Below are 27,170 nucleotides of genomic sequence, written 5' to 3' on the forward strand. Positions count from 1 at the left end.
CGCCAACTGCTTAATGCAAGTTTGATGAGCAGACGTGGCTCTGGCTTTGGAAGTCACAGTGCTGGCGGGTGTTCATGCCAGGAGGTCGGTGCTTGTGAAATTTGGGTGTGATATCGCCTGGCCCTTCCTTAAAGCGCTGTGTGTGTGTGTGTGTGTGTCTGCATCTGGGGACGTCAACTGCGGATTGATTTGATCCAATTTTCTCTTTGCACCAAACACATATAAAACATTACAACGCTATAAAAGTACAAGTGCAACTTGTACATCTGAAGTTTGCAGGAACTATGTGAGCAAATCCTATCAAAATAGCTATCTCATATGTATAAACAGCATTTGTTTTTAGAAAAACAATATCATAAACTGCAGAATCTGTACAAAAATATAAAATAAATTTGGGCAGCAGTTTCTAAACAGCCATGTAAATGCAACACTTACGAGGAGTTAATGCCTCTAAAAAGGCTGAATTGCCAAGTCAACCTATACAGGGCGAAAATGCCAGAAAAGGTACTGAGATTATCTAAATAATATATATATATATGTATATATATATATACTTTTTCTTTACCTCTTGCAATAAAACTTATAGAAAAAATAGACAAATATGCACATGCAATTTACAGCTTTCCCAACTTATTCCTTGTGCTTCACTTGAACTGTTTATTTTTGCCATTCGATATAGCAACATTGTCTTCAAATGTACTCTTTCCTATTCCAGGGTAGGAGGTCTCTGAGGAACCACTCAAAAAAGCGTATTAAAAGTGGTCATACTTGGATGAAGGCACTCCAACTCTGCTCAAAGCAAAAACTAGTGTGATCCTTTTGTAAAACGTTCGTTTTCTCTGAAAAAAAGGCAAGCAAGGGTGCATGCACAGTGCGGAGAGCTGTCGGGGGGCGCGGGGACACTCGCAGGGTCTGGGCGGGCACAGTCGCGGGGTCCCCGGGATTAGGACCCCACCAGCACCTCCATGATGTGGTCCAGCTCGGTGAGGTCCATTTTGAAAGGCTGACTCGGGGCGACGGGCTGGCTGCTGTAGGGGGCGAGGGTCTTGAGGAGGTCGTCGGCTGACACCGGGGCCATCTTCGAGGCTGTCCCGGACGCGGAGGTGCAGGGGTCAAAATCATACATCGACGTGTCGATGTCGGCAAACAGGATGTCGTCCAGGGTCAGGTCCGTCAGAAACCCCGTGGACGTGGTGATTTCAAAATTCCCGGGCAGAGAGTCCATCAGTTTGGGGTCGTCGGGGCGACCCTCTTGCAGCCCCTCGGGTTTCGGGGCGCCCGACTCGCTGGCGCCCCCTTTCGAGCTGTCAGTCGCTGCCACCGCGGCCTCTGTGGAGGTAGATGTGGGACAGAGCTCCTCGATCTCGTCCAAGGCCGAGGAGAAGCTGTCCTTCTCCGGAGGGAGGGCTGGAGGGGAGAGTTTGGTGGGGGCCGCGGGCTGCACGGCGGGGGAAGTGCAAAAAGTGTCATCGTCGTCCTCGAGCAGCGAGGCGGGGGTGAGGCAGGCCTCCAGGGGCGTCGCGCTGGCCAGGTCCCCGGGGTGCGCGGGCGGGGGCGCGGGCGCGCTGAAGGCGGGCGGCGCCTCGCGGTAGCTGTCGCCCAGCGCGTCGCCGGGCTGCGGGGCGGGGGCGAACACCGGCCGCAGGCTGCCTTCCTGCTTGAGCTCCTCCTGGATGCGCCGCAGCATGTTGTTGATCAACACGGTCTTCTGCAAGCTGGGCTCTGTGAGGGGCCGGTGGTTGTAGAGCTTCATAAGGGAAATGTTGAAGATAGTCTGGCGCTGTAAGGTGTAAGACACCTTGGATGGACCGTCGGAGGGAGACAGGATTTTGCCTTCCAGCCCATCTTCATGCTCATCAAACTTCCGTTTTCCTCCTTTACCCAACATATATCTGCAAAGGGGAGAGGAAGGCCATGGAATTAATCACAGGGACGCTGACTGCTACCGTAAAAAGGACGCTGGTTCTGAGGTCTGACGGAGGTGGACTTGTGCTAGCTCCTTGCCCGGGCTTTGTTAGAACAGATGGGTTAATTGGGGGGAAGATTTCTTAGAATAAGAGAACTGGGGGGGGGGGGGGAGATCTACTTTTGTATGCCCATGGAGCAATTTTTATCACTCTGTAGTCTGGTGAATGTATTTCTTGGGAAATGTGTATGACCCAGACAAGTTCAACGTTACCATGGAAACCATGATTTTGACTTTCTCAGCTCCTGCGCTTGCCTAACATTGCCATGCAGGTTCAGTTTTCCTCCCCTAAATGGATTTATTTTTAAAGCCCAAGAAAACACTTAGGATGCTATGACCTAGACAGATAAAGGTGTCATGGGTTACAGCTTGAACACATCTTGAACGATTAAAAGAACCAACTTGGAGAAGAAGGGCCGTGTACAATTTGGGTAGAACTGTGTGTGCTTTCCAAACGCCTTTTCCTTCCTCATTATGCATAGAGCCTTTCTGTCTGTTTGGTGACACGTGGTGAAGCACTTGGCCTGTGGTAAATGACCACAGTGATTGCGCTGCCACCGCTTTTCAGTCTAGAATCAAATGGAGGAATGTGGGTTTCCCAGCCCAAGTTTTTCCACGGCTCAATTTCACTGCACACAGTTAGGTCTGAATGCAACTGGACTAATTGGAAAGTAATTTGCTCTGATTATAAGCATTGCTGTTTGGGTACTTGAGACATTTCTTAACAAAATACTTACTGTGACTCCAGAGATATATATGTATTTCAAAGAAAAACCAATCTCCTATCTCAGACCATGAGCATTTGGGAATGGGTTAGATTTTAGCTCCTGCCCTCTGCCCACCTTGCCTGACCCTCCCAGCGTAGGCCGAGGCACCGCCTCCCCTGTCCTGGCCTCCGTCAAGACACCTTCAGCCAGCCGCACCTTCTGAACAGTGGTCCTTTCTCTCATCTAAACAGAACAATAGCAAGTCCATTGGCCTTTGCCTCATAAACCTTACTTTCTAACTACTTAATCAAGAAAGTTATCCTTATGTCACCCAGACGGGGAGACGTGGCTCTAATTACACCAAGCCCGTGCTTGCTCTCTCACCCTCCCTACAACACTTACCCATGGACACGTGGTAACTCTCTCCTCATGCCACTCACTCTTTCTGATATCTTCATGTACAAGCAAGAGCTTTGTAGCTATTCAGTTTTTCTTCTAAAGGTGGCTTTCCTTTTACTGCATTGTTTCAGCTGATTTGGATGGCACCTCATTCAAGCCCTTATTAACTTATTCTGCATCTGTGCTGTCTTGGGCACTCTGCCAGGAAGTGGGTCCCTCAGAGGAATAAAGCCTGGTCTTCAAGGAGCTGAATAATTTCTCCTATACCTCATTATCATTTTGAATGATGAGTCTCATCCTAGAGGAGTACGGCTAACCATAATAAAACTGCACAGAAACTCCTTCCAGCACTTTGTTAAAGAAGGCCACGCTGCCCCTTGAGGTGGGCAGATAGGCAGGTGGTCACAGAGCCTGGCACACAAGTCCCACTTGGGGTGACTACCTTCCTGTGCCGCAGTCTCCAGGAGAGAAAGACGAAGACAGTTGCAACTCAATGTCAGAATCAGCTCAAGAATTTGTTAATGCTCATAAAAGTGTGGAGCTACTTATGTGAAACACTTTCCTACATTTTATAAACATTAAGAAAATGGCTGTCAGTCACTAGAACCAAAGACCAGTCCGATAATGAACTGTTCCCCAAGGCCAGGAAGGTAAGATAGTAACCACTTGCTTATCTAAAACCTCACGTGACAGAAACATTTCCTACTGTTTATACAGTTGTATATATACTTTGCATAGAACATTTCCTCTCTAAAGTATCTGTGCCCATTCAAACTTGAGTGTGAATCAGAGAGGAAGTGATTTCGTTTCACATTACAAAACACTTTATGCCTTTAGAAGTGTTACCGGACAATTGTGTTTTGAAACAGATAACTGGATTCAAAATTATACTATTTGTATTTGCTTACAATTTAAGCATCTAAATATTTCCAGAGAAATCCCGCTTTTGCCAAAGAGCTAAGTGCATTTAATTCTCATATAAAGCTGTTAGATGATCTGTGTTATATATTATAATGTGATCAGACCCAAGACATTTAAACATGTGACAGAGTATATAGATGCATGCATGCACCAGAGTGAAAGGCTGGCCTCTCTAACCCCATCTTGTTCAAGCCTGTTTTGCTCCCATGGCCTTCAGGCTAATAGCATCTGCTTAGTCTTGCATATGGACATGCTAATCATTAGAGGAATCCTGCTTGTGGCCTGAGTTTTACAAAAACAGTGCCTCACCAGGAGGTGCCTCTCCCAAGGAGATAAGGGAATGGTTCATCGAAGATTTGCAGGAACCTCCTGACCGGACTCACATCAACTAGGGTCAACAGACTAAGCACGATCTTCCTCAGACCCTTGCTGGCACCCAGATGTCTTCCGTGGTCAATCACCTCTTGCCCCTCCCACCTTCCCTTCCCTTGACATAAAAAAAGCCTGAGCTCTGTACTTTCTTAAGATGGATTTGAGGAACCAATAGGTCTCCCATCTTTCTTGGTTGGCAACTTCCCAATCAATAAACCTTTCCTTACTCCAAACTCTGACTTTTGAGATGTGGCCTTTTGAAGCACCAGGCATACAGATTTTGGACCCGTAACATACACATATACTCTAAAACAGTGTTTCTCACAGTGTGGTCCATAGATGGTGCCAGTCTGTGAACTGTTCCTGGTCCATGATGAGATACGTAGAGATACTGTATTATTTAGATACTTTTATAGTAAATTTAAGAGTACTTGTATGTCTGTAAATCCAATTTAAAAAATGAGGATTCTATTTTTACATCTTTATATTTCATTTCTCTAGCAATTATTTTCACTGTGTTTTACTAAAGTATTAGTCTTTGAGGGAGAAATAAACCAAACAAGATGGTTCTTCACCACAGCAACTTTTAGAAACACTGTCCTAAAATGTAAACCAAATACATAAGTAAAAACAAACTAGTAAGTGCATCACCACTTTGAATTTTACTGGCTTTCTTGAGGAAGGTAACACTTAGGTAAGACTTTTCCTTTTCTTTTAGTCATTGATATAGAACTACCTTTTAACGACTTGTTGCCAGGATAAATAACAGGATTTTCTCAATAACTCACATTTCTCTAGAAATAATCACTGAATCTATGGAACTCAGATATTTACAAAGCATGCAGCACTACAGGCATTTAGCAGAACTCCCATAGCTGAAGAGATGCTTTCAGGGAGATTTCAACGTGAGAAGCACCTAATTTCCAATTAGAATGTCCATCTGGTCATAGCTGGGTGGTGACCCCAATGATTTAGGAAAAGCCTCATCAGACGTTTGGAATGCAGTCTGGATGGGGAAGGAGGAGAGCCCCTGTAAGCAAAATCTGTGAGCAGGGATAGACAGACAAATAGAATCTTGGATGCTTTTCAAATGTGTAAATAAGGACCCACGACAGAATGTGTCTCCAAGCAGGTTTGCCTTCATTTCTCTATTTCTTTTTATGAGGCAAAACTGGCTTCACACACCCAGTAAGATTGCAAAATACACGCAATCATGATGTGTAATCCTATTTCTATCTTCATGATGTGTAATCCTATTTCTATCTCAATTTTTATAGAAAGGAATAAAATGCAACATCATAAGACCTAGTCCACATTTTTACTTAAAAATTAAAATGAATTTTAAGAAAGTTACAGTTTGCCCAAAGTTTGCTTAACACTATTTAGAATCAAAATCACGTCCTCCCACTGACTGTTTGGGAGGAGGCCTCCAGCTCGGAGCGGGAGGGCGAGTGAGAGCTCCGGCTGGAGCTGTATGAAGACCACCTCCTCGGCGCGGGCACAATTCAAACGGGAAAAGACAAGCCTCTCAAGCACCTGAGGGCAAGGAGCCAGGCGGCTCCTCCGGGCGGAGCTGGGCGGCGGAAGCCGGAGTGGCCAGCTCCGCGGAGCCTCTTCCCCCAGGCTCTCCACCGAAACAATAGCCCTTTAAGCAGGCTATTGGAGAGGCACGTGACCTTTTAAAAGGCCTCGCTGGCTGCAGCTAGAAGAGAAGCAGTAGCAGGAGCTCATTAAGGGCTTCCAGGGAACACGAGGAAGGGGGTGTTGTGCTGTTCCTGTCTGAAAGGCCCCGGGCCCTGGAGTTCACCGAGAGGAGGGGCTCGTGACAAGCCCGGTTTCTAGGCCACCCTGAGGCGTGACACCCCACATTGTCTCCTGCCCCAAGCCCATGCTTTCTACCCAGTCTCTCAAAGACCCAAAGGGACCCTGAGCTTCAGGGCTGGTTAGAGACCCCCAAGTGGAGGAGGGAGGCCAGTGCTCCCTCCCTTTTCTGCCCACGCGAAGGGGCCTAAAGCTAACCACAGGCACTCTTCCACTGAATATTCAGTGGCTCTTAAATGAAAGGTTTGAGATAAGACACCCTTCCCTTATCCAATAAATTTGTTAAAAACGAACTCCTAGTATTCAATTTTTCTTAACGTAATTTTTAGCAGCTATTAAGGACAGCAAACAAAGTTTTGAAAATACAGAACAAAACTCACAGGAGGCAATATAAATGAAAACTTCTCTTTCAAAGTTTTCCATGAAGTTTAATACTGAATAAAACTCCATATACCAAACCTGGCTTTCCATTGGGCAGCTTTCAGTCAGGAGGACCCAGCTGCCCTCAAAATCTATGATCCCCTTGGGCAGATGATCACAAAACTAGTAAATGTCACTAGAAGATGCCTCAGAAGAAAAAACGATGGGGAAACAGGAGATGGTATTACCTAACTGGGGGGGAGGGGGTTGCACTTCAAGATTTTGAGTGACTCCCATAGTAAGGAATCTGAGAGATGATTTTGGAGTGGGGTGATTAGGAGAGACTGCTGGAGACTTTTGAGACTTTTATTTAAGGTGGGATTGTCTCTTAATGTCTGTGTCCCACCCCAGCCAGTAAGCCCAGGAGGGCACAGCCTGTTTGTTTCGTTTACCTCTGTATCCTCAGGACAGGGCAGCCCCTGACACACAAAAGATGCCCCCTAAGCAGTCACTGAATAGATGGTAAATAGAAAGTGAGAAAAGAGGGACAGTCAGAGTGGAACTGCAAACAAAGACAGAGATGTGTGTGTCTTTGGCCCTGACTATGAACTGGGTAAGGGAGGGAGGCTGTGAGAAGGCAGAGGTGACAGCTGTACAGGTGGACCTGGCTAAGGAAATTCCCTGGGACCCGGGGCACAGAGGGTGGGCAGGGAGGCTTTGCTCAGAAGGCTCTCCTGTGAACGCCTCCCTTGAGTTCTGGAATCTGGGTGAGCATCAGACTCACCTGGAGGGCATGTTAACACAGAAGGCTGCCCTCCACCCCAAGATTCTCATTCGGCAGGTCTGGTGTGGGGCCCAAGAATCTGCATTTCCAACAAGTTTCCAGGTGATGCTGGTCTGGGGATCTCACTTCGAGCCAGGACTTCCTTTTCCCCCCATCTGGCCATTTCATGTTTAAGCCTGAGAATATCTTTACTCAATTAAACGAGTCTGAAGGTCTTCCCTATTCGTGTCTAAGCAGGTAAGGAAAAAAAGAGCAAACAGAGTTTCTGTGATGAACTTTGAGTGAATGAACGGCAGTGAGGCCTTATGCCCAAGGCCCAAAAAGGAACTGAAATAGTAACTATGTATTAAAAGGGTAACATTTCACAGCTTTTACATTTTTAAGGCTTTAAAGAAAAAAAAAAAAGCAAATATGAAAAAAAGCGATCAAAAAAGTTCTCTAATTCAATGTTTTAAAACTACGTATTTAAGCTATGCCTTTAAAAAAAATTTTTAAACCCCTCTCCTTTAATGTTATTTGGACTGTCAAATGTCATGATTTTAAAATTAAAAATGTTAAATCTACTTGTGCAAACCACCCTTCTGTCAGCCCTACTAACAACAACAAAACCCATTGCTCTAACCTGCAGGCTCACCATAGCCCTTGGTGGCCACTAGTGCTTCCTAGAGGCCCAGAGCCTGCTGGCCACTGACTGACAGGCTGCTGCAGGGCACGGTACCATCACTGCTCAGGATTGTGGGAGGCCTGACTGGGGAGCCCGCCTCAGCCCACCACCAGGACTGCCTTTCTGACTTTGACTCTCTGCTGGTCCCCCAAAATATTGCATTATGCTTTAACTTAACTCATCCCAAACAATAGTCATTACTCCAGACAGAAGGAACCCCCCCACCATCTCATCCTACTCAGTATCTGGGAATTAATGCTACAAAAGGTCTTTAAAGGGGGTTAAAATAATTGATAGCTTGGCCCCAATTTCTGAAGGGAGAAAATGATTGGCAAAGGTGGGACTGACCACATGGTCAAAAAGGCAGCAAAGCCCAGCCGGGCGTGGCTCAGCGGTTGAGCATCCACCTAGGATCCAGGCGATTGGGGTTCGATTTCCGGTCAGGGCACATGCCCGGGTTGCGGGCTTGATCAATGACTCTCTCATCATTGATGTTTCTATCTCTCCCTCTCCTTTCCTCTCTCTGAAATCAATAAAGATATATTAAAAAAAAAAAAAAAAAAAAAAGCAGCAAAAAGGGAGGTACCTGGCCCTGTGCATGGGGAAGGTATGAGAATGGCTCCCAGCTCAGCACCACCCAGATGGAGGGATGCTTGTTGACACAGGCTGGGCAATGGGGGATCCCAGAAGCCATGACTTGGAAGCACCTCGAGGCTCAACTGGTTCCTACCTTGTGCGCATTTTCAAGAGCTTGTTCCAACCTCCTTTTGGGCTAGTAAATAACAACTAGAAATCTAGTGTTTTCCCTTCTCAGGAGGGAAGCAGACTTCACTATTAAGTGACATGTTGTTTTAAAAGTCAGCTAACAAGCCCAGCCGGGCGTGGCTCAGCGGCTAGAACTTCGATTCCCGGTCAGGGCACATGCCCGGGTTGTGGGCTCGATCCCCAGTCGGGGGCGTGCAGGAGGCAGCTGATCAATGACTCTCATCACTGATGTTTCTCTCTCTCTCCCTCTCCTTTCCTCTCTCTGAAATCAATAAAGATATATTTAAAAAATAAAAGTCAGCTAACAAGGCAGAACTAAGCTGTGGTATCTGCAGTCAGGGAAGGGTAGTAACCAGTGGGGCACATGGCTTCTGGGCACGTAGCTACTTCGTCACCTGGGTGGTGAAGACAGTGGTGTTTGCTTTGGGATAAGTCACTGGCCTGTACACTTAGGATTTGTATGCTATACTTAAAAACAAAACAACTTTTTAAACGCTAGTTAATAGCTCTCAAGAAAAAGGTTCCTAATTCAAAAGGGAGCTTTAAGAAGCCACATCCCTAATCTCTTCTACTCCACTGTCCAATGTGACCACAAGTGTGACCACGGGTTGCTGACGAGTCCAGAAAGGCCAATGCCAACCCTGCTAATCATAGAAAGGAGGCACGTACAGCAGTGCCAACAACTGGGAACAATGGCTTGTCCTCATGGATCTACCTCCTTTGAAGACAGACGCTAAGAAGTGACGAGTGTCTTCAAAGAGGCCAGCAGAGGCTATTTCCTGACTCTGACATCCTGTGTCGCCAAAACCCAAAGTCCTTTAAGTGGAAACACATTCTTTCCGTTTCTTTCAGGGGTAGTGGCAGAAGAAAGGAGGGCCCCTGGCAAAATTATTTTGTATGTGACAGACTTCCAAGACCAAGAGAGAGGCTGGCCAGAAATGGTTTTGAGACAACTTCTAAAACAGAATATTCTCATTTCTCCTCTCCTCACCCCACACAGTTGCCTTAAGGTGTGTTTTCGATCCTGCTTTAGAGGTGGTCCAAATATCAAGCCTCTGTTCCTGACAAAAGACACCTACCGCCCACCAGCCACCGTGGAACTCTGAGAAATGGTTCTAACCTTGGGTTGTCACACAGCAACTCCCAGGCCGGAGGAAACGCAGATCCTACTTCAAGGGGGGGGGGGGGGGGGGGCGACACGACAGGTTTGCTTACACAACTTCCTACACTATTAGAATACTATACTTTAAAAAACACACCTGACTCAGAAATCTGATAATGTCTATGCTTTTAGCACTCCCCCGCCCCCCCTCCAAGTAACAACAAAACACACCAGGAGAACGTGAAGGCCACACCAAAAGGACAGGGTAGGGGTGGAGCTGGCAGATCAGAGAGGAAGCTGAGAGAGACAGGCCAATCCTCCGAGGGTTTGCCATCCAAGGGTGTGTAATGCTGTGTGTGGCAAGCTCAGGAGCAGTGATAGTCCCCCCAAGTGTCTGGGTGGCAATTTGGTGGGCCGCCAGGAGGAAGGGGGGATGGGGACCAGCACTCCCAAAGGCTGCCTTCAGACTCCAAAGTGACTGCCTCCGGCCCAAGGGAATGGCAGACACAGGGGCAAATTTTCACTGTGGGGAAAGCCTCTCATTACTTACAGACAGGGGTAGGGGCTCCCAGAAGACAAGGGACGTCAGTAACAAAACTCCTAAAGCGGCCCGGATTGGGAAGCCTTTTCCCCCCTAAACCGGAGCTCATCCAGGATGAGGTCCCTGCAGTAACATCCATACTAATTGGTAAGTAAGACAAAGCCTTCCCTAACAAATCGGCAATGTCATTATGAAGCCAGTCGCCAGCCCGGCCAGTTGGGCGCGCCGGGCGCTATCCGCGGCTGTAACCCGACACCGCGGCGCGCAGCGCCCCCGCCTCGCCCGGGGGCTCGGCCGCGGGCACCGCACCGCTGCTGCTCATTAATCGCCAGACAATGCCTTTCGAAGACCGACGGGAACAATCCTCTTTGCTTTCCCGACAGCATCTCAAAGCCTGGAGATAAACCGAAATTCGTCCAGGAAGTCAACCTTTAAGTGAATTAAAAAACAAACAAGAAACTTAACTTATTTGGGGAAGTCTTCTAACCTGCACGTTTTAAGACACTAGCTTCCCCCGCTCAGGATTTTTACGCACTTGTATTAGGCAGAGGACAGTGTCTGACACTATTTGTTTGTTTAATATAATCTGTTCTCTTGAAAAAAGAAAAAAAAAAAGTACAGCTTGACAACTAACTGCATTTTAGTAGGCAAAATAGAGTCAAATTCTGGGAGGTAATGTTTCAAGTAAATATCTCTTTGGAACAAATTATAGCCTGGTTAATAAACATCTGGAAAGAAAAATGGGCGTTTTAGTGTGTAACTGTTAAGTAGTATAAAATGTTTCTAATATCCTGTCTTATTGGTTCCTCCAACAGCTGGGAATTTTAGGTTTTAAACCTAACTCATATGAAGCCAGGGACACCAGTCATCTTCTCCTAAAGGCAGCGGAAATGCTAACAATTCTTTTATTTTACCTAAGGATTCTGCTTAAAGCGCCACACACTTAAAGTAAAAGACTGGGCAGAATTGTACAGTTTCTGAACTTAAGGTGAACAAAAACATACTCAATATGATACGACGGTGCTTGGAATTTGCTTTAAAATACTCTAGGAAAAAAAAACCCTGAGTGTGCAGATGACACAAGACTGACAAAATGTTGCTAACTGTTGATGCTGGGTAATGAGTACAAGGAGATGCATTGTGCTTTTCTCTTCACTTTTGAGTATGTTTGGAATTTTCCGTAATAAAAGGTTTAAAAAGTACAACCCACCAATACATATTTTTAATATTCTATAAATTAAAAAACCAAGTAGGCATAATAAATTACGTAGACTCTCACCAAGGACTATTTTCTTAACTTGGTAGATTATCTTACACAGAAGAAAACTATTAATGCTCTATGCAGTAAACAAGCATGCCCAGTAGGAGTCGGAGCTCCCTCCAGCCCCGAAAGACAGCACTCCACGTCCAGCCACAGGGGGGCGCAGCACAGCAACAAGGCACTCCTGAAGTCTGCCTATCCGCAGCAATTTCTACCTACAGATCTCTCAGAGTACACACATTTCCAAGATTGTTCCCAAATTCCAGTCTCTGCAGGACACTGCTAAGCAAGCCAAGAGTCTTGCCAAGGCCAAACTAAATTATATTATGCTATGGTTCAAATTCTGGAAATACTGTATGTAGAAAGGCTGTGCCTGTACATAAGAAACACTGATGTTTCAAAAACCATGGTTAAAATTCCAGGAGGATTTCTGAAGTGAGAACACACACGCACACAATACCAACCATACAAACCCATGTGATAGGATGTGAACTTACAGAAGCCGACAGTTCTGAATTTCCACTGAGAGTACTAAAAGTAGAGTCCCAACCCCACAATGAGTCTCAAGGTAAGCACTAAGAATTTTACTAGTTATAGAAAAGCTTTCAATAATCCCATCGCTTCTTAATATCAGGAAATTACATGCTGAACAGATACGGCAGTTACTTGGGAAAACTTCATAAAGGATATCGGGGAGGAGTCACTTAATTATAAAAATGCAACACAGTTAACCTTAGAGAGAGAATGGAGCAAGATATTATATAACTACTTGCCAGAATTCTTCCTATTCAAATTACAAACTTAGGTTCTATGATGTATGTTCAGTAATAATGTTCATCAGAGTTGAACTATTATCACCAATATTTCCATTTGAAACTTGGTAAATGTGAAGTTATATTTTTATAAATAATATATTATAATCATTTAAATTATAATACTACTTCATACTAACTTGATGTCAGAAATACATGTTTAGCTGAATCTAAAGCCTCATTAACATTAAGGAAAGGAACTCTTAGATTTGAATTTCTTTCCCTTAAGATTATGTGCCTGTAAAGCTTAGCCAGCCTCACCCCACCCCCATTCCTATGCATAATGAAAATATTTTTTTTCTCCTGTATTTATATTATAATTGCTTGGATGGGATTCTGGTTTCATCCCTCTCGTAGCATCTTTTCCCCAAAGATACCTTGTTTTTCCCCTCACATTAGAGACCTTTAATAAACAATGTCAAGGGGGAAAAAGGCTTAAGGCAGAAGCCAAATAAATGCTCTGCCAAAAGTATGTGACAATTCTGATGTTGTTTTTTGTTTTTGTTTTTTTTAAAAAAGAGAACTATCAGATATATAACACAGTCACACTAAAACAGGTAAATGTAATTTGTTAGAATAAATCTGTGAAAAGTAAAATTGCACATTAGTTCAAACAAAAAGTTTCCTTTTAGATTTTGTTAAACTACTGCCCATGAGTAAAACAAATAAAAACGAAGTATGCTACATCAGGAAGTATTTTCATGGAAGTGCTTCTTAAAGGTTATGATTAGTGTTTAATTTTCTTTGCTTTCAAAGTTGGAATGCTGTATTACTGTGAAAAATCACTTAAAAGAGGACATGCTGGAAAATAGTCCTCACAAACACAGAAAATACTTCATTCTTTTAACTTCCACATGCAGTCTAAAGAAGAAAACCAGAGAAATGTTATTTCTTTCTTTACTTACTAAATGAATCTAAGCATTGTATTATATGGTCTAAGCCTGAATTCCTTAAAAGAAAATTATCAAATTTCTACAATATGACCTATGAGTATAAAAACAGGCATGTAAAGGGGAGGACATAACTAGTCTACTATGTAAATATCTGTCCCATGTAAGCAACATACATATTCCGAATGTTTAGTTACTTCTATGAATTAGGCACGCTACTGATAAGGTTTTACATTGACAACTGGAACTTTGTATCATATACTTGAACAACTCACAAAGCAGAAAAAGAAAATGAGGATACAAACTAAACTCTAGGGCAGTGAGTGATATCTTGTAAATGTGGCAGCCATTCATTTTTATTTACTTTGGGGCTATTCTGAGATCAAATGTATTTCTTCCAGAGGAATGCAGTATATTGATAATTAATGACCCATAGAACTTTATACAAAGTCATTTAGTCAAATACAATAAAAAATAAAATCAGAGTACTACACTGAAGGTAATAGATGTTAATTTCTTAGGAAGCTACCTCTTAATACTTCAACTTCAAGGATCTTCAATGATCTTTCAGGAGGGGTGGCCTCCAACCTACCCCACTTGCCCCCTAAACATTCCAATTCATCCGGCCTATCTTACTTAGGAATCTGCATTTTGAATTTGTAAACCAATTACTGTTAAGACAGCAATCATCACGGGGTGAAATCTACTTTATATTTCTGGAGACGGTAAAAATACTTTCAAAAAAATTAATCTGTTTTAAAAACTGTTCAGAAAAGATCACCCGGTCCATGGCAAGCAGAGAGGCAGCGCAGAAACTTCTTCAGCCGCGGACTACAGGGCTCAAATTCCACTGCCAGCTCGCTTCTCTATGACAGCAGGGAAGACACAGAAGTACACACATACATGGAGGTTCCCTCCTCAAAAACGGGAAGAAATCTGAAGAGCAAATCTGTATCATGTATTATTATTAAATGGGATAACCACTCCGGGGGGGTAGATCAGTCTAAAACAGTTGCCACCTCACTATCTCGTTAGTGTGGTGAGAATTTTATGCAAACCTGTTCTGGAGTAGAGATGACCTTGGGACTTTCAGATTCCCCGAGTTTAACTTGGGCAACCCTTCTAAACACCAGGGTGGGGTACTCCAGCAGGCCTGCCCGAAGCCTAAGGAGCTGGTGTGGAATGATAAGCCGCCAGCCAGGAGAGGAGAGCAAGGGGCTAAAGGTTGATCTGCAGAGACTGACGTTTCAGTATTTAAATTTTCACCACAGCATATTCAAGTAGAACTTTTTAATTTTCTTCCACATGTTCACATAGCCCACTATAAATGTGTGTGTGTGTGTATATAAAATATCCTTAAGAACCAGAATCCATTCCCTATGTGAAACTCCTCAGAAACACACACGCCCCCCCATGAAAGTTTTTAAAGAAAAAAAAGCTTAGAATTAAACAGTAACTCTGCAAAGCTACAGGTTTTTTGCATAGAGGCAAAAAGATAGTAATACAGACATGAATTTGTTCTAACGATTTAGGTTTGCTGCTACCCGAAGTTACTAGAGAAACAAAGCTGCCTTTGGGCACCTAAAACTAGTCAGACCTGCTGTAGCAGTTGCACAGTCGGCTCCAGATCTGTCCTGCACTCTCCTCCCTCCAGCCCCCACCCCACGCATCCGCATAGCTCACTCCACTCGGGGCGGGGGCGGCGCCGGGCCGGCCGCACGCTCACCCCTCGGTCCGCTGTCCCTGCTCAGAGGCAGGCCCAGCACTGGGCACACGGCGTGCAAGTGTGAGAGGAGGCCAGACAAGAGAGCGGCAGATGCCAGCTCCATTTGGAACTGAAAGCTGCAATGGGTGCAGAACACAGCTTATGTGATACCAAATTTTTAAAATAGATCGATCAAATTGTGGTGCTTACTTCAGCGACACCTGGCAGGTACTTTCAATTAAGTCCAGAAGAGGGACGGGGATCTCCACAGGAGACACACGAGGCTTTCCAGCCTTAGGGGCCCCTCAGACCACAAGGAGAGCAGAATTTCCAAAAGGCAGTTTGCACCGCCTGTATGTGGTGCTTGTTAGAAATCATGTTTTCAAAGATATTGCGTTTTTATTTTTCAATTTTTATTTCAAAGAAAATTTTTAGGCAGCCAAGCATGCTTTGGCTGTCTCATGATCTTCAAGAAAAAAGAAAGAAAAATAAAAACAAGGCATCTATTTATTACCCAGAACAGCAATGTTGTCTTATTGGCCTGACATATGCCATTCACAGATTCATACAAAGAATGAACTGCCACACAGTGCTCGTGGAGAAAGACACCGCTCCGCACAATGAGTGATGGGCGCTCCAGGGGACGGTTCTGTTCACAGGGCTTCCCAGCATCTGCGCAGAGGGCAGGAGTTTGCCTTCAATACCAACTGCACCGGCCATTGGGGACAACACTTTCTCTTAAAAAGACATGCCAACTTTGGTTAGTAGCCGGTTCTTTCAAGAATATTAAAACTAAATTAAAGATCCACACACTTGAGCAGGAGTCCCAGCTTGTGGGTTTCTGTGAATTGTTTAAGGAATGTTTATTAACAATGGGTAGAAAATACAGGACTTGAGCATACGCAGTGGCTGCATTTTTAGATTTTCATGTTCTGCTGGTCAGCAGTGATTAATGGATAGACCTAGGGTGGTGGCTTTTCCCCTTATGGCGAGGCCATTTTTACATAAAACTGGAGCTTGCCCTGTGGTGCATTTAGTCTACACCTGATCTTTGGGACTCAGTAATCGGACAGAAAGTCAGTCTCTCTCTTCATTGCCAACTATAGCTATTTCCTATAGGATATGCCATAACAGTAAATATAAAATTTCTGTAGCAGTGAAGTTTTAAAAAATTCTACAAGTAATTAAAGTTCGCACTCTTAAACACCATATTTATCTATACATAGTTTAATCGTATGTAATACTGACAGCAGCAGTCTTGATTTTTCTGATATTAATGAAATAGAAGGTAAAGAAGCGTCATGCTTTTACTAGTGTCCTTGAACAAGAAGCTACAGCAAAAACCAAACCAACCACCTTTAAGAGCTTCTATGTAGCTTTTACCCTCCTTAGCTGTTAAAGTGAAAAAGGCTTTGGCTGAGGGTAAACTTTTAGCATAAGTTGATACTGATAATTTGTTATCTGCTACTTGGTTTATTGACAGAAAAACATCTTTACGTGTTTGTATGTGTATCTTCAACCTCCCTTTCCACCTTTTGATCTGTTTTGTGTATGGGTACACGTTTGTAAAGCCGTGTTGTAACTTATTCTGCCACTGGGTCGCTGTTTAAAACAGTGGATGCCAAAAGCTATCAGTTGCTACACAAATTTGAGTGAGTTTTAAATATCATAATATATGCTATTTTACTATTGCTCATTGTTAATAATCAGTGCAAGGTAACTGGGTAAAAGTTATACTTTAGCTTCTGAATGAAATAAAAAAGCTTTCAAGGGGGGCAATTCAGCAAACAGGAGTCCAAAGATTTTCTGAATCTGAGTTAATATCCTTCTGTCAGTTCTTAAAGGGGAACAAGCTTGAGCAGCTGTTACCTAAGAAGCTGTGACACTTGCCTGACAATAAAACTGTTCCCTAGGACACCTCTTGTCTACATTTGATCGGTATTATAAAATGGGAGTCCTGTCTTTCCTACCTGTTGTAATAGACCAAGGAACAGAGCTGAGTGTTTAAAACAAACAAATAAACAAACAAAAAGGGTGTCAAATCCATTTCATAAGATTTCTCATCTGAGAGCAACGTGATTATACACATTTTAATTAGGAGCAGGGGAAAGAAGTAAAAATTATTTTAAAGGGTGCCAAACTTGATGAACAACATAAACAACTTTAACATACAGTACCTCTAAGTAAATCGATGAAGCAAAAGGAAAACTTGCTAACATTTCTCTCACCTTTTTTTTTTTTTTTTTTAAATTCAACAAAGACATTGATAAAATGAACAGGAAAGCAGAGATCCATGAACAAGCTATTCTTGCTCCTGCCAGAAGCTGGGATCTCAGGATGGGTATTTTCATCCTCACAGCACACCCTAGCACACTCAAATCAGAATAGACTGCTATAAAAAGGGGGAGGAATGGGAGGAGCTCTTGGGGTGAGACATGCCTTCTGGTTAGCTGAGCAACTTGCCCCCCCACCCCCACCCCCACCAGCAAAACAACCCAGAGGCTCTCAGGTGGACTGTCCTCCAGGGGTTGAGTGGAGCCAAGAGCCCACTTCACTCTTGTTAGAGACTAGTCCCTAATTATAAAAGGCTACTTTGAACACTTAAGGCCTCAGGGATCCTATTGGCTACTACAACTTCTAGGTTCTTTACACACATTATAGACATTTCTTAACATATATTGGGAAATCAAAAAGCATGTTTCATGAACGAAGCTTGAAAACACTGACGTACTATCTTCCTTAAGACCAACTGGGGCTGCTCAATTCGATTCAAATAAAAACTGCTATAGTCTGAGTCTGATATCTCACCCTGCTGATCGCCCTTCCCCATTCAGTGCCTGTAAAAACTTACTTTCCACCTCCTGAAACATCCGGAAACTACCCAGTGTTAAAGCAAAAGCTTATTCTAAGAGAAGCTGTACCTAATCTTTTCGTGAAATTTAAGACTAAACTCAGAACTCTATTCCCATCTCAATCTATTACTCTTACTTCTGCTAAAGGTAAGATAACTAATGACCAAGGAAAAACATAAGAACAATTTATGGTTTTCTTTCCAAGCAATGGCTCTCTTACAGCACCCTCTGTCTTAATGGTACAAAGTCCAGGGCTTGGGACAGCTGGCTCCCCTCCACCCCCTCCCTTTCAGTCATAGGCGGTCACCACCAAGATGACTTGTAGATTTCTAACTTAAAAACCAATGAGGCATTAAGTTTAATATGCATGTATGTTCAAAATCAATTCACTTGCGCACGGGCGAAAGGAGGGTGGAGAGGGATGTTTTTAGGCTAAAAACACAGAAAAACTCACAGAAACACACCAGAGCAAGTTGGATGCAAACCCGGGCACAAGAACTCAAAAGTGAAGCAGCCTTCGCGGCAGCAATCCGAGTCTTAAAAAAATAAAAAAAAGTCTCGCACGTTCACAACAACACAACCGCCACCACACGCACACACATCCCAGCTGCAAAAGCGACAGCTCCCAGCTCGCTCGGCCTCGCCGCGGGGCTCCGGTGGCTCCCGACCCCCTCCTGACCCCGGTGCGCGGCTGCCCGTCCCCTGCCCTTCCCCCAGCAGATCTGCCCTCGCAGGCTGGGGGTCCCGGCGCCCGCCGCGGGCGTCCAAGGGCGCGGGGCCGGCCAGCAGCGGGGGGCAGCTCTCCTCCGGTACCTGCTCCAGCCCAGGTCCCCCTCGCGGCGGCTCCGCGACCCTCGCGGCCGCCCGGGGCCCTCCGCCGCCCTCTAGGCTTTCCCGGCCCTCGGCCGGGTCCCAACGCCGCCCCCCACCCACTGGGACCCCAGGGCATCGGAGGCTCCCCTCCGGCCCCGCGCCGGGAGAACTTACCACATGCAGCTCCACCTGGGAACTAACGCATCGGGAGGGGGTTGTGCCCACTCCTCAAGCTAGTCCCGCTCCATGCGGAGCGCCCAGCGCCGGGGGCCCGAGGGTGGCGCCGGGGAGCGGGCAGCAGGCGAGACTGAAGCTAAGGCTCCGCCGTCCTCCGCCGGGGCGCCCGGAACATTATACAATGGTGGAGGCGGCGGCGGCGGGCGGCGGAGGAGGAAGCGGGAGGCGGGCGGAGGGGGCGCCGCGACCGAGCGAGCGGCAGCTCGTGCTCCAGCACTCGCCGTGCAGGAGTGACGTGCGGCCCGCGAGCCTCCCGCGAGCTCCGGCCCCGGGCTCGGCAGGCCCCGCCCCCGCGCCGGCCCCGCCCCCCGGCCGGCCCCGCCCCCTCCCCCGGCGGTCCCGGGAGGCGCGATAAATGCCGAGCGGGGCCCCGGCCGCCAGAGGAGCAGGAAGGAGCAGGCGGCGCGGGCGGAGCTCGGGGGACGCCGGGTGGCAGCGCCGCCCGCGGCTCCCCTCCGGCCGGCGCGCCCTTTATTTTCTCTTAAGGCTTAAAGAGGAGAGGAGAGGAGAGGAAAAGAGACACCCCGGCCAGGGGGCCGCTACTCACCACCAATACCCCCCCCCCACACACACACCCTAGAAAACACTCATTCAAATGCCGGAACGGGAGTGACAAAGGCGGCCGCGAGCGCGGCGCGCGCACAGCCCGCAGAGCCGGGCGACCGCAAATATGACAAGCATCTGAGCTATTCGGCAACTTGGGGCCGGTCAGCTGGGCGGGCAGGGTCCCGCGGGGGGGGGGGGGGGGCAAAAACCCGACCCCGAGGTGCGGCGTCCACGCTGCCACGAGCGTTCGAGACGGCGGTGCGGGGAGGGCACGGGCGGCAGCGCCCGCCGCCGGGACACACGCCCCGACGCCCCCGCCTGAGGACTCACGAGTGACCCGCGAAGATACCCCAAAGGCAGGATGGGGGCTCCAGCGGGAGCCGGGGAGAGAAAATGCCCTTGCGCGTGGCGGCCTCGGCCCAGCGTTGGAAGTGGGTCACCGAGTCCACAGCACTTTCCGAGCAGGACGCGCGGCGCCGAGCTGCGGCCTCGCTGCCAGCTGCGCCGCGGGCGGACCCGCGCCTCGGGATGCCAGGCTGGGAGACGCGGGGTACCGGAGGCTCGGTCCTCCGCCCACAGGGGTCATGCTGCTGGCCTCTTCCTCTCCTTACCAAAGCTGCTGCTCTGAGCTCCTCACAGTTAGCAGGGACATTTATACTAGTCGAGAGAGGTGGTGTGTATGCCTAAAGGATGACAAAAGCGCTGGGGAAAGAGAGGCAGCTCCCATGGAAAATAAAAATAAAAATTTATTTAAAAAAATTACATGAGCGTTCAGTGCAAAAACGTTACAAAAAGTAATTCGGGCACCTTAAAATTTTGGCTGCCACCCCAATCAATATCTCAGATCACTTCCGCGTTTAATGGTCCACTATGCCAGTTATATTTAAGGATAATAAAGCTTTAGCACCTAACATAAAGGTGATTATAAGTCATTAACATCAAGACCAGTTTAGATCTATTGGAACTGTTCTGTAATGATTTGTTATCAATCAAATTGATGGTCTTATTGAAATTGAACCTGGACTTAAAATGTTGGTAGAGGAGACAGTGTTTGTTGTTTCATCTTTAAGGGGAATGGGAAAGGTTTTTACTGGACCCTCAGTATAATTAAAACCTTATACAGATTTTTCTTTAAGTATAACCAATGCCAAAAAGCTAATTATTCGTGGATATCTTTGGAAAGTCTCATTATAATGGTGTTCCAAATTACACATCATGGAAGGAGTGCTCAGGGCCCTCTGCAGGTCCTGCTCAGTTTGTGCCTGGGTGGCACAGCATTCAAACATTTTGCTGGGAAGCCAAGATATTTTTCATTTCCAGAGTTCTGCCTTTTAGAGACAACACTAACTACTAACAGTTTCCTAACCACCCACTCACTTATACTTTCAGTGCTCACTTTAAGGAAAAGCCATTGAAATAGAAGCTTCAATAATCTCTTCCTGCGTTATCTTTGTAGCAGAGGCCAGAGGCTCTGTTGAATTTAAAACTAATTTAAACTGTTACTCATGAATTGAAGTTAGCAGCAAGTTAAGAGTTGCAGAATTTTTTGTGACATGGGTTTTTGCTAGCAAATGGATTCCAAAATGCAGTATTCCTGTACAAAAGAACTAAGATCAAAGTGACAATTTCTGTGTCTCTAGAGTGGACACGTGATTCTGATAAAGCCTGTGTTCTGTACGTGCTCAGTAAAGGTTTGAGTTCTTAGGAAGCAACCTGAGTTTTGGGGTGAAATGGTTTTCACCTTTCCACATTTTTGAAGGTTGTAATAATATCCCATCAGTGCATATGTTATAAATGAGACCCACTTCCCCCCACCTTTTAGATCTGGCATCTTTCACCAAAAAGTCAAAGCATGAAGTGGCAGCTTCAACAGCGGCTGATGGGGTCCAACACCAGGTGGTTAACCAACTCCTGCCCCAGGCTCAGTCCCCACAGGCTGGCCCTAGGAATCCAAATCCAAGAGAGCAAGGAAAAGCCCTCCCAGAACTTTTGAAGTCAACTCTCTTCAGTATACAATGGCATGATTTTTAAAAATTGCTTATTCCTAGCGAATGAACAAGAAATGTTCAGTGAACATGAAAGTGTCATTTTCACTCTTTCACTTTTTGGGACATTTAAAAGCCCATTTAAAATAATCCTGCTGTCAGGATTTAGAGTTTTGAGTTTCTCCCTCTCACTTGCACCTATAAGAAATTAGGCCAGTCATCCACATTTAACTACCAGGAACATACCTGTTTAGGGAGAAAGAAACATTGCTTTTCTAAGTATAGAATTGTGATGATAATTTTTAAAAATACTTCATGAGTTTAATTTCAGAGGTACTTCTCAACATTGCTTTGTAGTTCTGGGTACTAGTTTGCACTTCACTGCTCCTCTTGAAAGTTTCTGTGCCTTCACATCTTGCAAACTACTTGACTACTGCACTAACTGAAGGCCACTTTTAGCACTTAATTAGCATGCACGAAAGAAATGACACAAGGACAAGCGGGTTATATAAACTGAGAAACAAAGACCTGAAAACAGTTTTCAAACTTTAATTTTTCTTTTGCCTTTATAATATTTTATCTTTCTGGTTCCACATGAAACACTGGTAATAATCACCCACATACATTCCTTGGAAATAGTGGTCTTATGGCCAAAAAAAAGGGGGGAGGGTAAACATTTCAGTTATTAAACACATTGTATACAGCTGGTTGTGCTACAAAGCCTTTTCATGGGAAATACAGAGATCCTAACTGAAGGTGGACTTCTCTTTCACCGATAACTGAAAACTGTCAAGGAATCTTCAAAATAAAGTCCTGGAAGTCACATCACCTGATTATCAAGGAGTTGATACAGGATACGATGACTTGGAAAACTAAATACTCTCACAAAGATAGCACAGACAGGTTTGGTACTTTTCACCCACTAGCAAGTAAACTCATTTACTTCTGCAAACTCTTCTTCACCTCTCTTCCGCCTGCTTTTGTCAGTTTTTCCCCTGCTTCTCCCTGAAGTCACGTTTCACACAGAACTTCAGCTCCACTGAAGGGCTGCTTTTGCAGTTTCCTTTATTGTTACCTGACTGCTTTGCAACGACACTCCTTACGTTCCAAGAGAGAGAGTTGTTCTGTTAGAGACACACCTTTTCTCTTTTAAAAACCTGACAATATTTAAATTCTAATTTGGAACCAGAGCTTAATGATAATATTTAAAGAAAATATTTTTAAACTCATTTTTTTCTAGTATTTTTTTTTTATTAATCCCTTCTAACCTTCACTAGAGAAGATGGCTTCCATGGGCATCGGCTTCCTTCCCATTCCATTTGCCACTGTTTGCCCTTAAAATCCTCTGATAAACTGTGAGGTCCAATTTCCCTGAAAGACCTGAGCCTTTGCTTTCATCTTCTCCTCGGCTGAAAAGTGAAGGCCTTTCCTGGAGATGACTCCTGTGCTCCTTTCCTGCCAGACACCCTTCCACTAAGGCTGGCGGTTGCTTCTCAGAAACATCTCTCCCTGTACTCAGTTCCCCGCACAGCACTACCCTCCTGGTGGCCTCTGCATGTTGACTCCGTATTTCCTGTCTACAAAGCAGACTTCTTTCTCGAGTTCATACTCTTCTCGGGGTACTCAGCACTCCTGGCTTCCACAGATAATGTCAGTGGGTGTTAGAAATCACGCAGCCTCCAGACCTTCCTTGTCCCTGGAACCAGCTGGGCGAGACGGAGAGGCCTGGAGCAGGAGCCTGAAGATCCTGTACAAATAAACCACTCGACTGTGATTAGCTGTTGATATTTTAGTTTCTTAATCTGCCATGTCTCAGAGATTTAGGATCAGCATAGGTTCCACTGAAAAGGGCGCAGGTTTCGGTCAGGAGGTTTTGGGTGTAGTTCCTCGGCTCTAGCCAGCAGTGAGGCCGAATCAGACCCTGGACGTCATGGGTCTGCCTCCCCACCCCACAAAAGGAGTAGTTCGGGCCTAAAGATTTCTGTAGCCCCTTCTCCGAGCAAGGAGTCTGTAAAAGTGACTATAGTGGGGACCACCTTCACGGAGGAGTTTTAGGGCTCAAATGAGATAATCTGCTCACTGGAAGAATATAAAAACAACTTCACATGCACACGTTTCTAAGAGAAAGGAGTAGAAGTACAAATAGCGATCATATGCTCTCTTCAGTAGGAAGTGTTCTTTGAACTGTTTGCCATATTTAGAAGGCAGATTTGAGCGGTCCGACCCATGTTCTCCTGGCTTTGTTACCCATTATGGGTGAAGTCACCTAGCTGGGAAATCTACAGGACCCCAACCCCAACGTCTGCATAGAGGCAGCAGGGCTTACAGGACATTTTCCTACGGATTCGCCTGTTTGCTCTATTCGCCTTAATTCCACCATTCCCTACTTCTTTAGGAAAGTTTTCTCTTCCTACTTATTTTAAGAAATAAAAGCCTCAGTTAAGTCATATTTAAATACGCAGCAGCATTTGATAATTACAGGTTAAAAAAAAAAAAAAGGTTTGCCTATCCAAATTCTCAAGTGATGCCATGACTGGTTCAAAGGGCCATTTATCACATCTTCCCTGTGCCACAGGCAGGACAGGCACCACTTCCCACATCTTACAGACGAGTCGACGGAGGCACAGGGAAGACCTGCCGATGGAACTCTTCCTTCCTCAAGGTGACTCCCAGGGACAAAGAAGATCTGGAGGCTGTGAGATTTCTAACCTTCATTACATTTTTTTGTAGTAGCCTGGAAAGACTCAAGCTGGGTGTCTTGAGAAGAGTATGAGCTCCTCAGGAAGGGGAGGATGGTTACAGGCAGGAAGTGCAGAGCTGACAGACACGCAGAGGCCACCAGGAGGGTGGCCCTGTGCCGGGATCTGGATACCACTGTGCTTCAGCCCTGCGCTGGAGCCATGAAATAACAATTCCATTTCTTGCACAGAGAACTCCAACCCTGCCTGTCGTTGGCTTTGTTAGCATCACATTTTAACCCACAGAATTAATAACCCACAACCACTACAACAACGAAAAAAATAAAACTCATCACACCCTCTAGCCTCTTACTCATTTCCAATATGGTTCATAAAACTGTCATTACTGTCATCACTCTCTCTGGCCTCTAGAATAGTAGCTATATGGAATTATATTTATTCGTATGAAAATATGAATACATTAAGTAATGCTAACAAAGTTCATAAAAATTTCATAAACTCAAGGGGGCTCATCTTTTCTGCTAAAATTTCCCTCTCATTACATTTTCACTAAGCTCTGCATGTGTGTATATACATATAACTAACTATTCACATACACTGTTTAAGCAGTACTTAGGAAACACTAATTAGAGGGGTCACTGAGTGATATAATATTGTACTTATAACTGCTTTTCAGCATTTCTAAAACATGCCATTTGGGGTTAACGTAGTTAAAAGGACTAATGGGCACTCACAAAGTACTTACTGTTAAGAGTTAATCTATACAGCCTCACTATTGGGGGAACGACCTTGCAGATAAACACATCATTGCCTTAATTCCACCATTCCCTACTTCTTTAGGAAAGTTTTCTCTTCCTACTTATTTTAAGAAATAAAAGCCTCAGTTAAATCATATTTAAATACGCAGCAGCATTTGATAATTATAGGTTAAAAAAAAAAAAGGTTTGCCTATCCAAATTCTCAAGTGATGCCATGACTGGTTCAAATGGCCATTTATTACCTTTATCACTTTCATGCCCTCTTGGTCATGAAATACAAAAGTATGCCAAAATCAAACATGTTCTGAATATCATCAACCAATATTAATTTCCAGGAAAACTTGGCAAAATGCTGACAGGAAAAATAATTTTTTCCAAAAGTATTATTCTAATGCCAGCTGGTTTTATGTTTCAAAATCAAGCAAATTTATATGAGCAGGTAGACTAAATTCTATTCTCAGCTACACACATTCTCATGTCTATACTATCTAGGATTATATACTTTTAAATCACCTATATGAGTAAAAAGGTCATTTAAGAGAATTATGGTGATTTGGGGAATGCAAAGTATATATTTAAATCATTTTTTGGTCCTAGCTATAAAAATTCTACTTTTGAGAATTAATTCAAAGCTTTAATGTGTATAGATGCCCAGAAAATGCCTCTAAGTTCAGGCTATGAGGTATCATTAGAAAATAAACACACAGACAGAGAACACAGTTTAAATGTAGACACAGCATACAATTAAAAATGAATCAGCTCTTTGCCACTTTGAATTTTTATTGGTTTTATGAGGGAGAGGTAACACTTAGGTAAGATGGTGTAGACTTTATCTTTTCTTTTAGTCACCAGAGTAGAACTGTTTTTTAAAGACCTGTTGCCAGAATAAACACGACTTTTCAAACTATCCAACTGTCCAATAATACTGTTCCCTTGTTTTAAATCTAAAAATCTTTAATTTAAAATTTTTATATTTAAAATTTCAGAAATGCACAGAGTGACATCAAGGAGGAAGAAACTGAAGCAAGTATCTCAGATAAACACCAACACCAATTAGATACACTTGTGTAACCAGTCAGTTGTTTTTCCAAACATGCTTTAAATATTGAACAAAAGATTTAATCTTGCTAAGTAATATTTGTTTCAAAACTGTTTTCTTAGAGAAGTCTTGTTTGAGTTATATGAAACTCCTTAAATGGGCAATTATCAGAGAAGCTTTTAAGGAGAAAATAATAGTGTGAATGAGCTATATGTAACTTCCCTTTTTAAAAACAGAAGTTGAATCTGTAACACCAAATTTAGAAAGAAGAGTGGATGGCAGCAAATACCACGAGAATATCATCTATAGTACAGACGCCCACTGTCATTCTGTTCTGTTACAAATAAATATACACTCTACGGTCTTGTGTTTGCTCAAACAATGAGTGTATTTAATCATCCCTAAAGATGATTCTTTTAAAAGAAAACACACATGTGAAAGAGTCACATCAAATAAAAAACTCTCACTTAAAAAGTGCCAGATTCCCTTCTTTGACTACTGTGATTCAATTGGCGTCGTTACATAGCGTGCAGTGCCGTCTATACTGGGACTGCAGATAACAGCTTTTGTGGGAATAATACTGACACTCTCAACATCATTTATATTTCCTTAACTTTCTTTAAGAAATTAAAACCCAAATTATAAAAAGACAGAAACATTTTTTAACGAATCACATATTCATTTTCAATCCACTTTGATTTATTACCATTTTAGAACTGTTAGATCCCAGGCTTTTAATTTTAGTGATAAAAATTAACAGCTATAAAAATAAAGACTCCAGAATTACTACTTTCATGTTACAGTCAAAAATGAAAAGTGAAAAAATAGTAACCTTTCCTTCTAAAAGTTCACGAGACGAAAAGATAGGAAAGAATGGGGATCCATACCAATTATAGACAAGAATACTTAATACTATATAGGTACCAGTTTTCCCCAAAATTCATCAATAAATTAAATGCACTTCTAATTTAAATCTCAATTTTTTTTTTCATGGAACCTGGTAAAGCAAATCTAGAAATTCATCTGGAATAGCAAAGGGCAAAAGATAACTGTAATAAGCTTAAAGAACATGACAGGGGATGTGTCCTATCAGATATCAAGGTTTATTATGCAGCTCTAGTAATTAAAACAGAGTGGTGTTGTCATAGGGATAAATAAATAGATCAATAAA

At 44.2% G+C, this 27,170-nt stretch overlaps 1 protein-coding gene across 2 annotated transcripts in view; it reads right to left on the reverse strand.

Moving 5' to 3' along the window:
• Window positions 1-552: 552 nt before the first annotated feature.
• Window positions 553-27,170, reverse strand: part of SERTAD2 (SERTA domain containing 2) — a 108,610-nt gene continuing 81,992 nt past the window's right edge. Inside the window, exons 1-2 of one of the 2 annotated variants that reach the window (XM_087823600.1) lie at window positions 18,910-19,109; window positions 553-1,892 (exon numbers count right to left, since the gene is read on the reverse strand). In XM_087823600.1, coding sequence (XP_087679726.1) covers window positions 944-1,888 — 945 coding nt within the window. In that variant the 5' untranslated portion in view covers window positions 1,889-1,892; window positions 18,910-19,109 and the 3' untranslated portion in view covers window positions 553-943. Of the gene's footprint in view, window positions 1,893-18,909; window positions 19,110-27,170 lie in introns of those variants that run through there. The other variant, XM_087823599.1, reaches the window with a different exon arrangement.

This window comes from Miniopterus natalensis, chromosome 13, assembly GCF_054644295.1.
Source record: "Miniopterus natalensis isolate mMinNat1 chromosome 13, mMinNat1.hap1, whole genome shotgun sequence".
Taxonomy (NCBI): Eukaryota; Metazoa; Chordata; class Mammalia; order Chiroptera; family Miniopteridae; genus Miniopterus; species Miniopterus natalensis.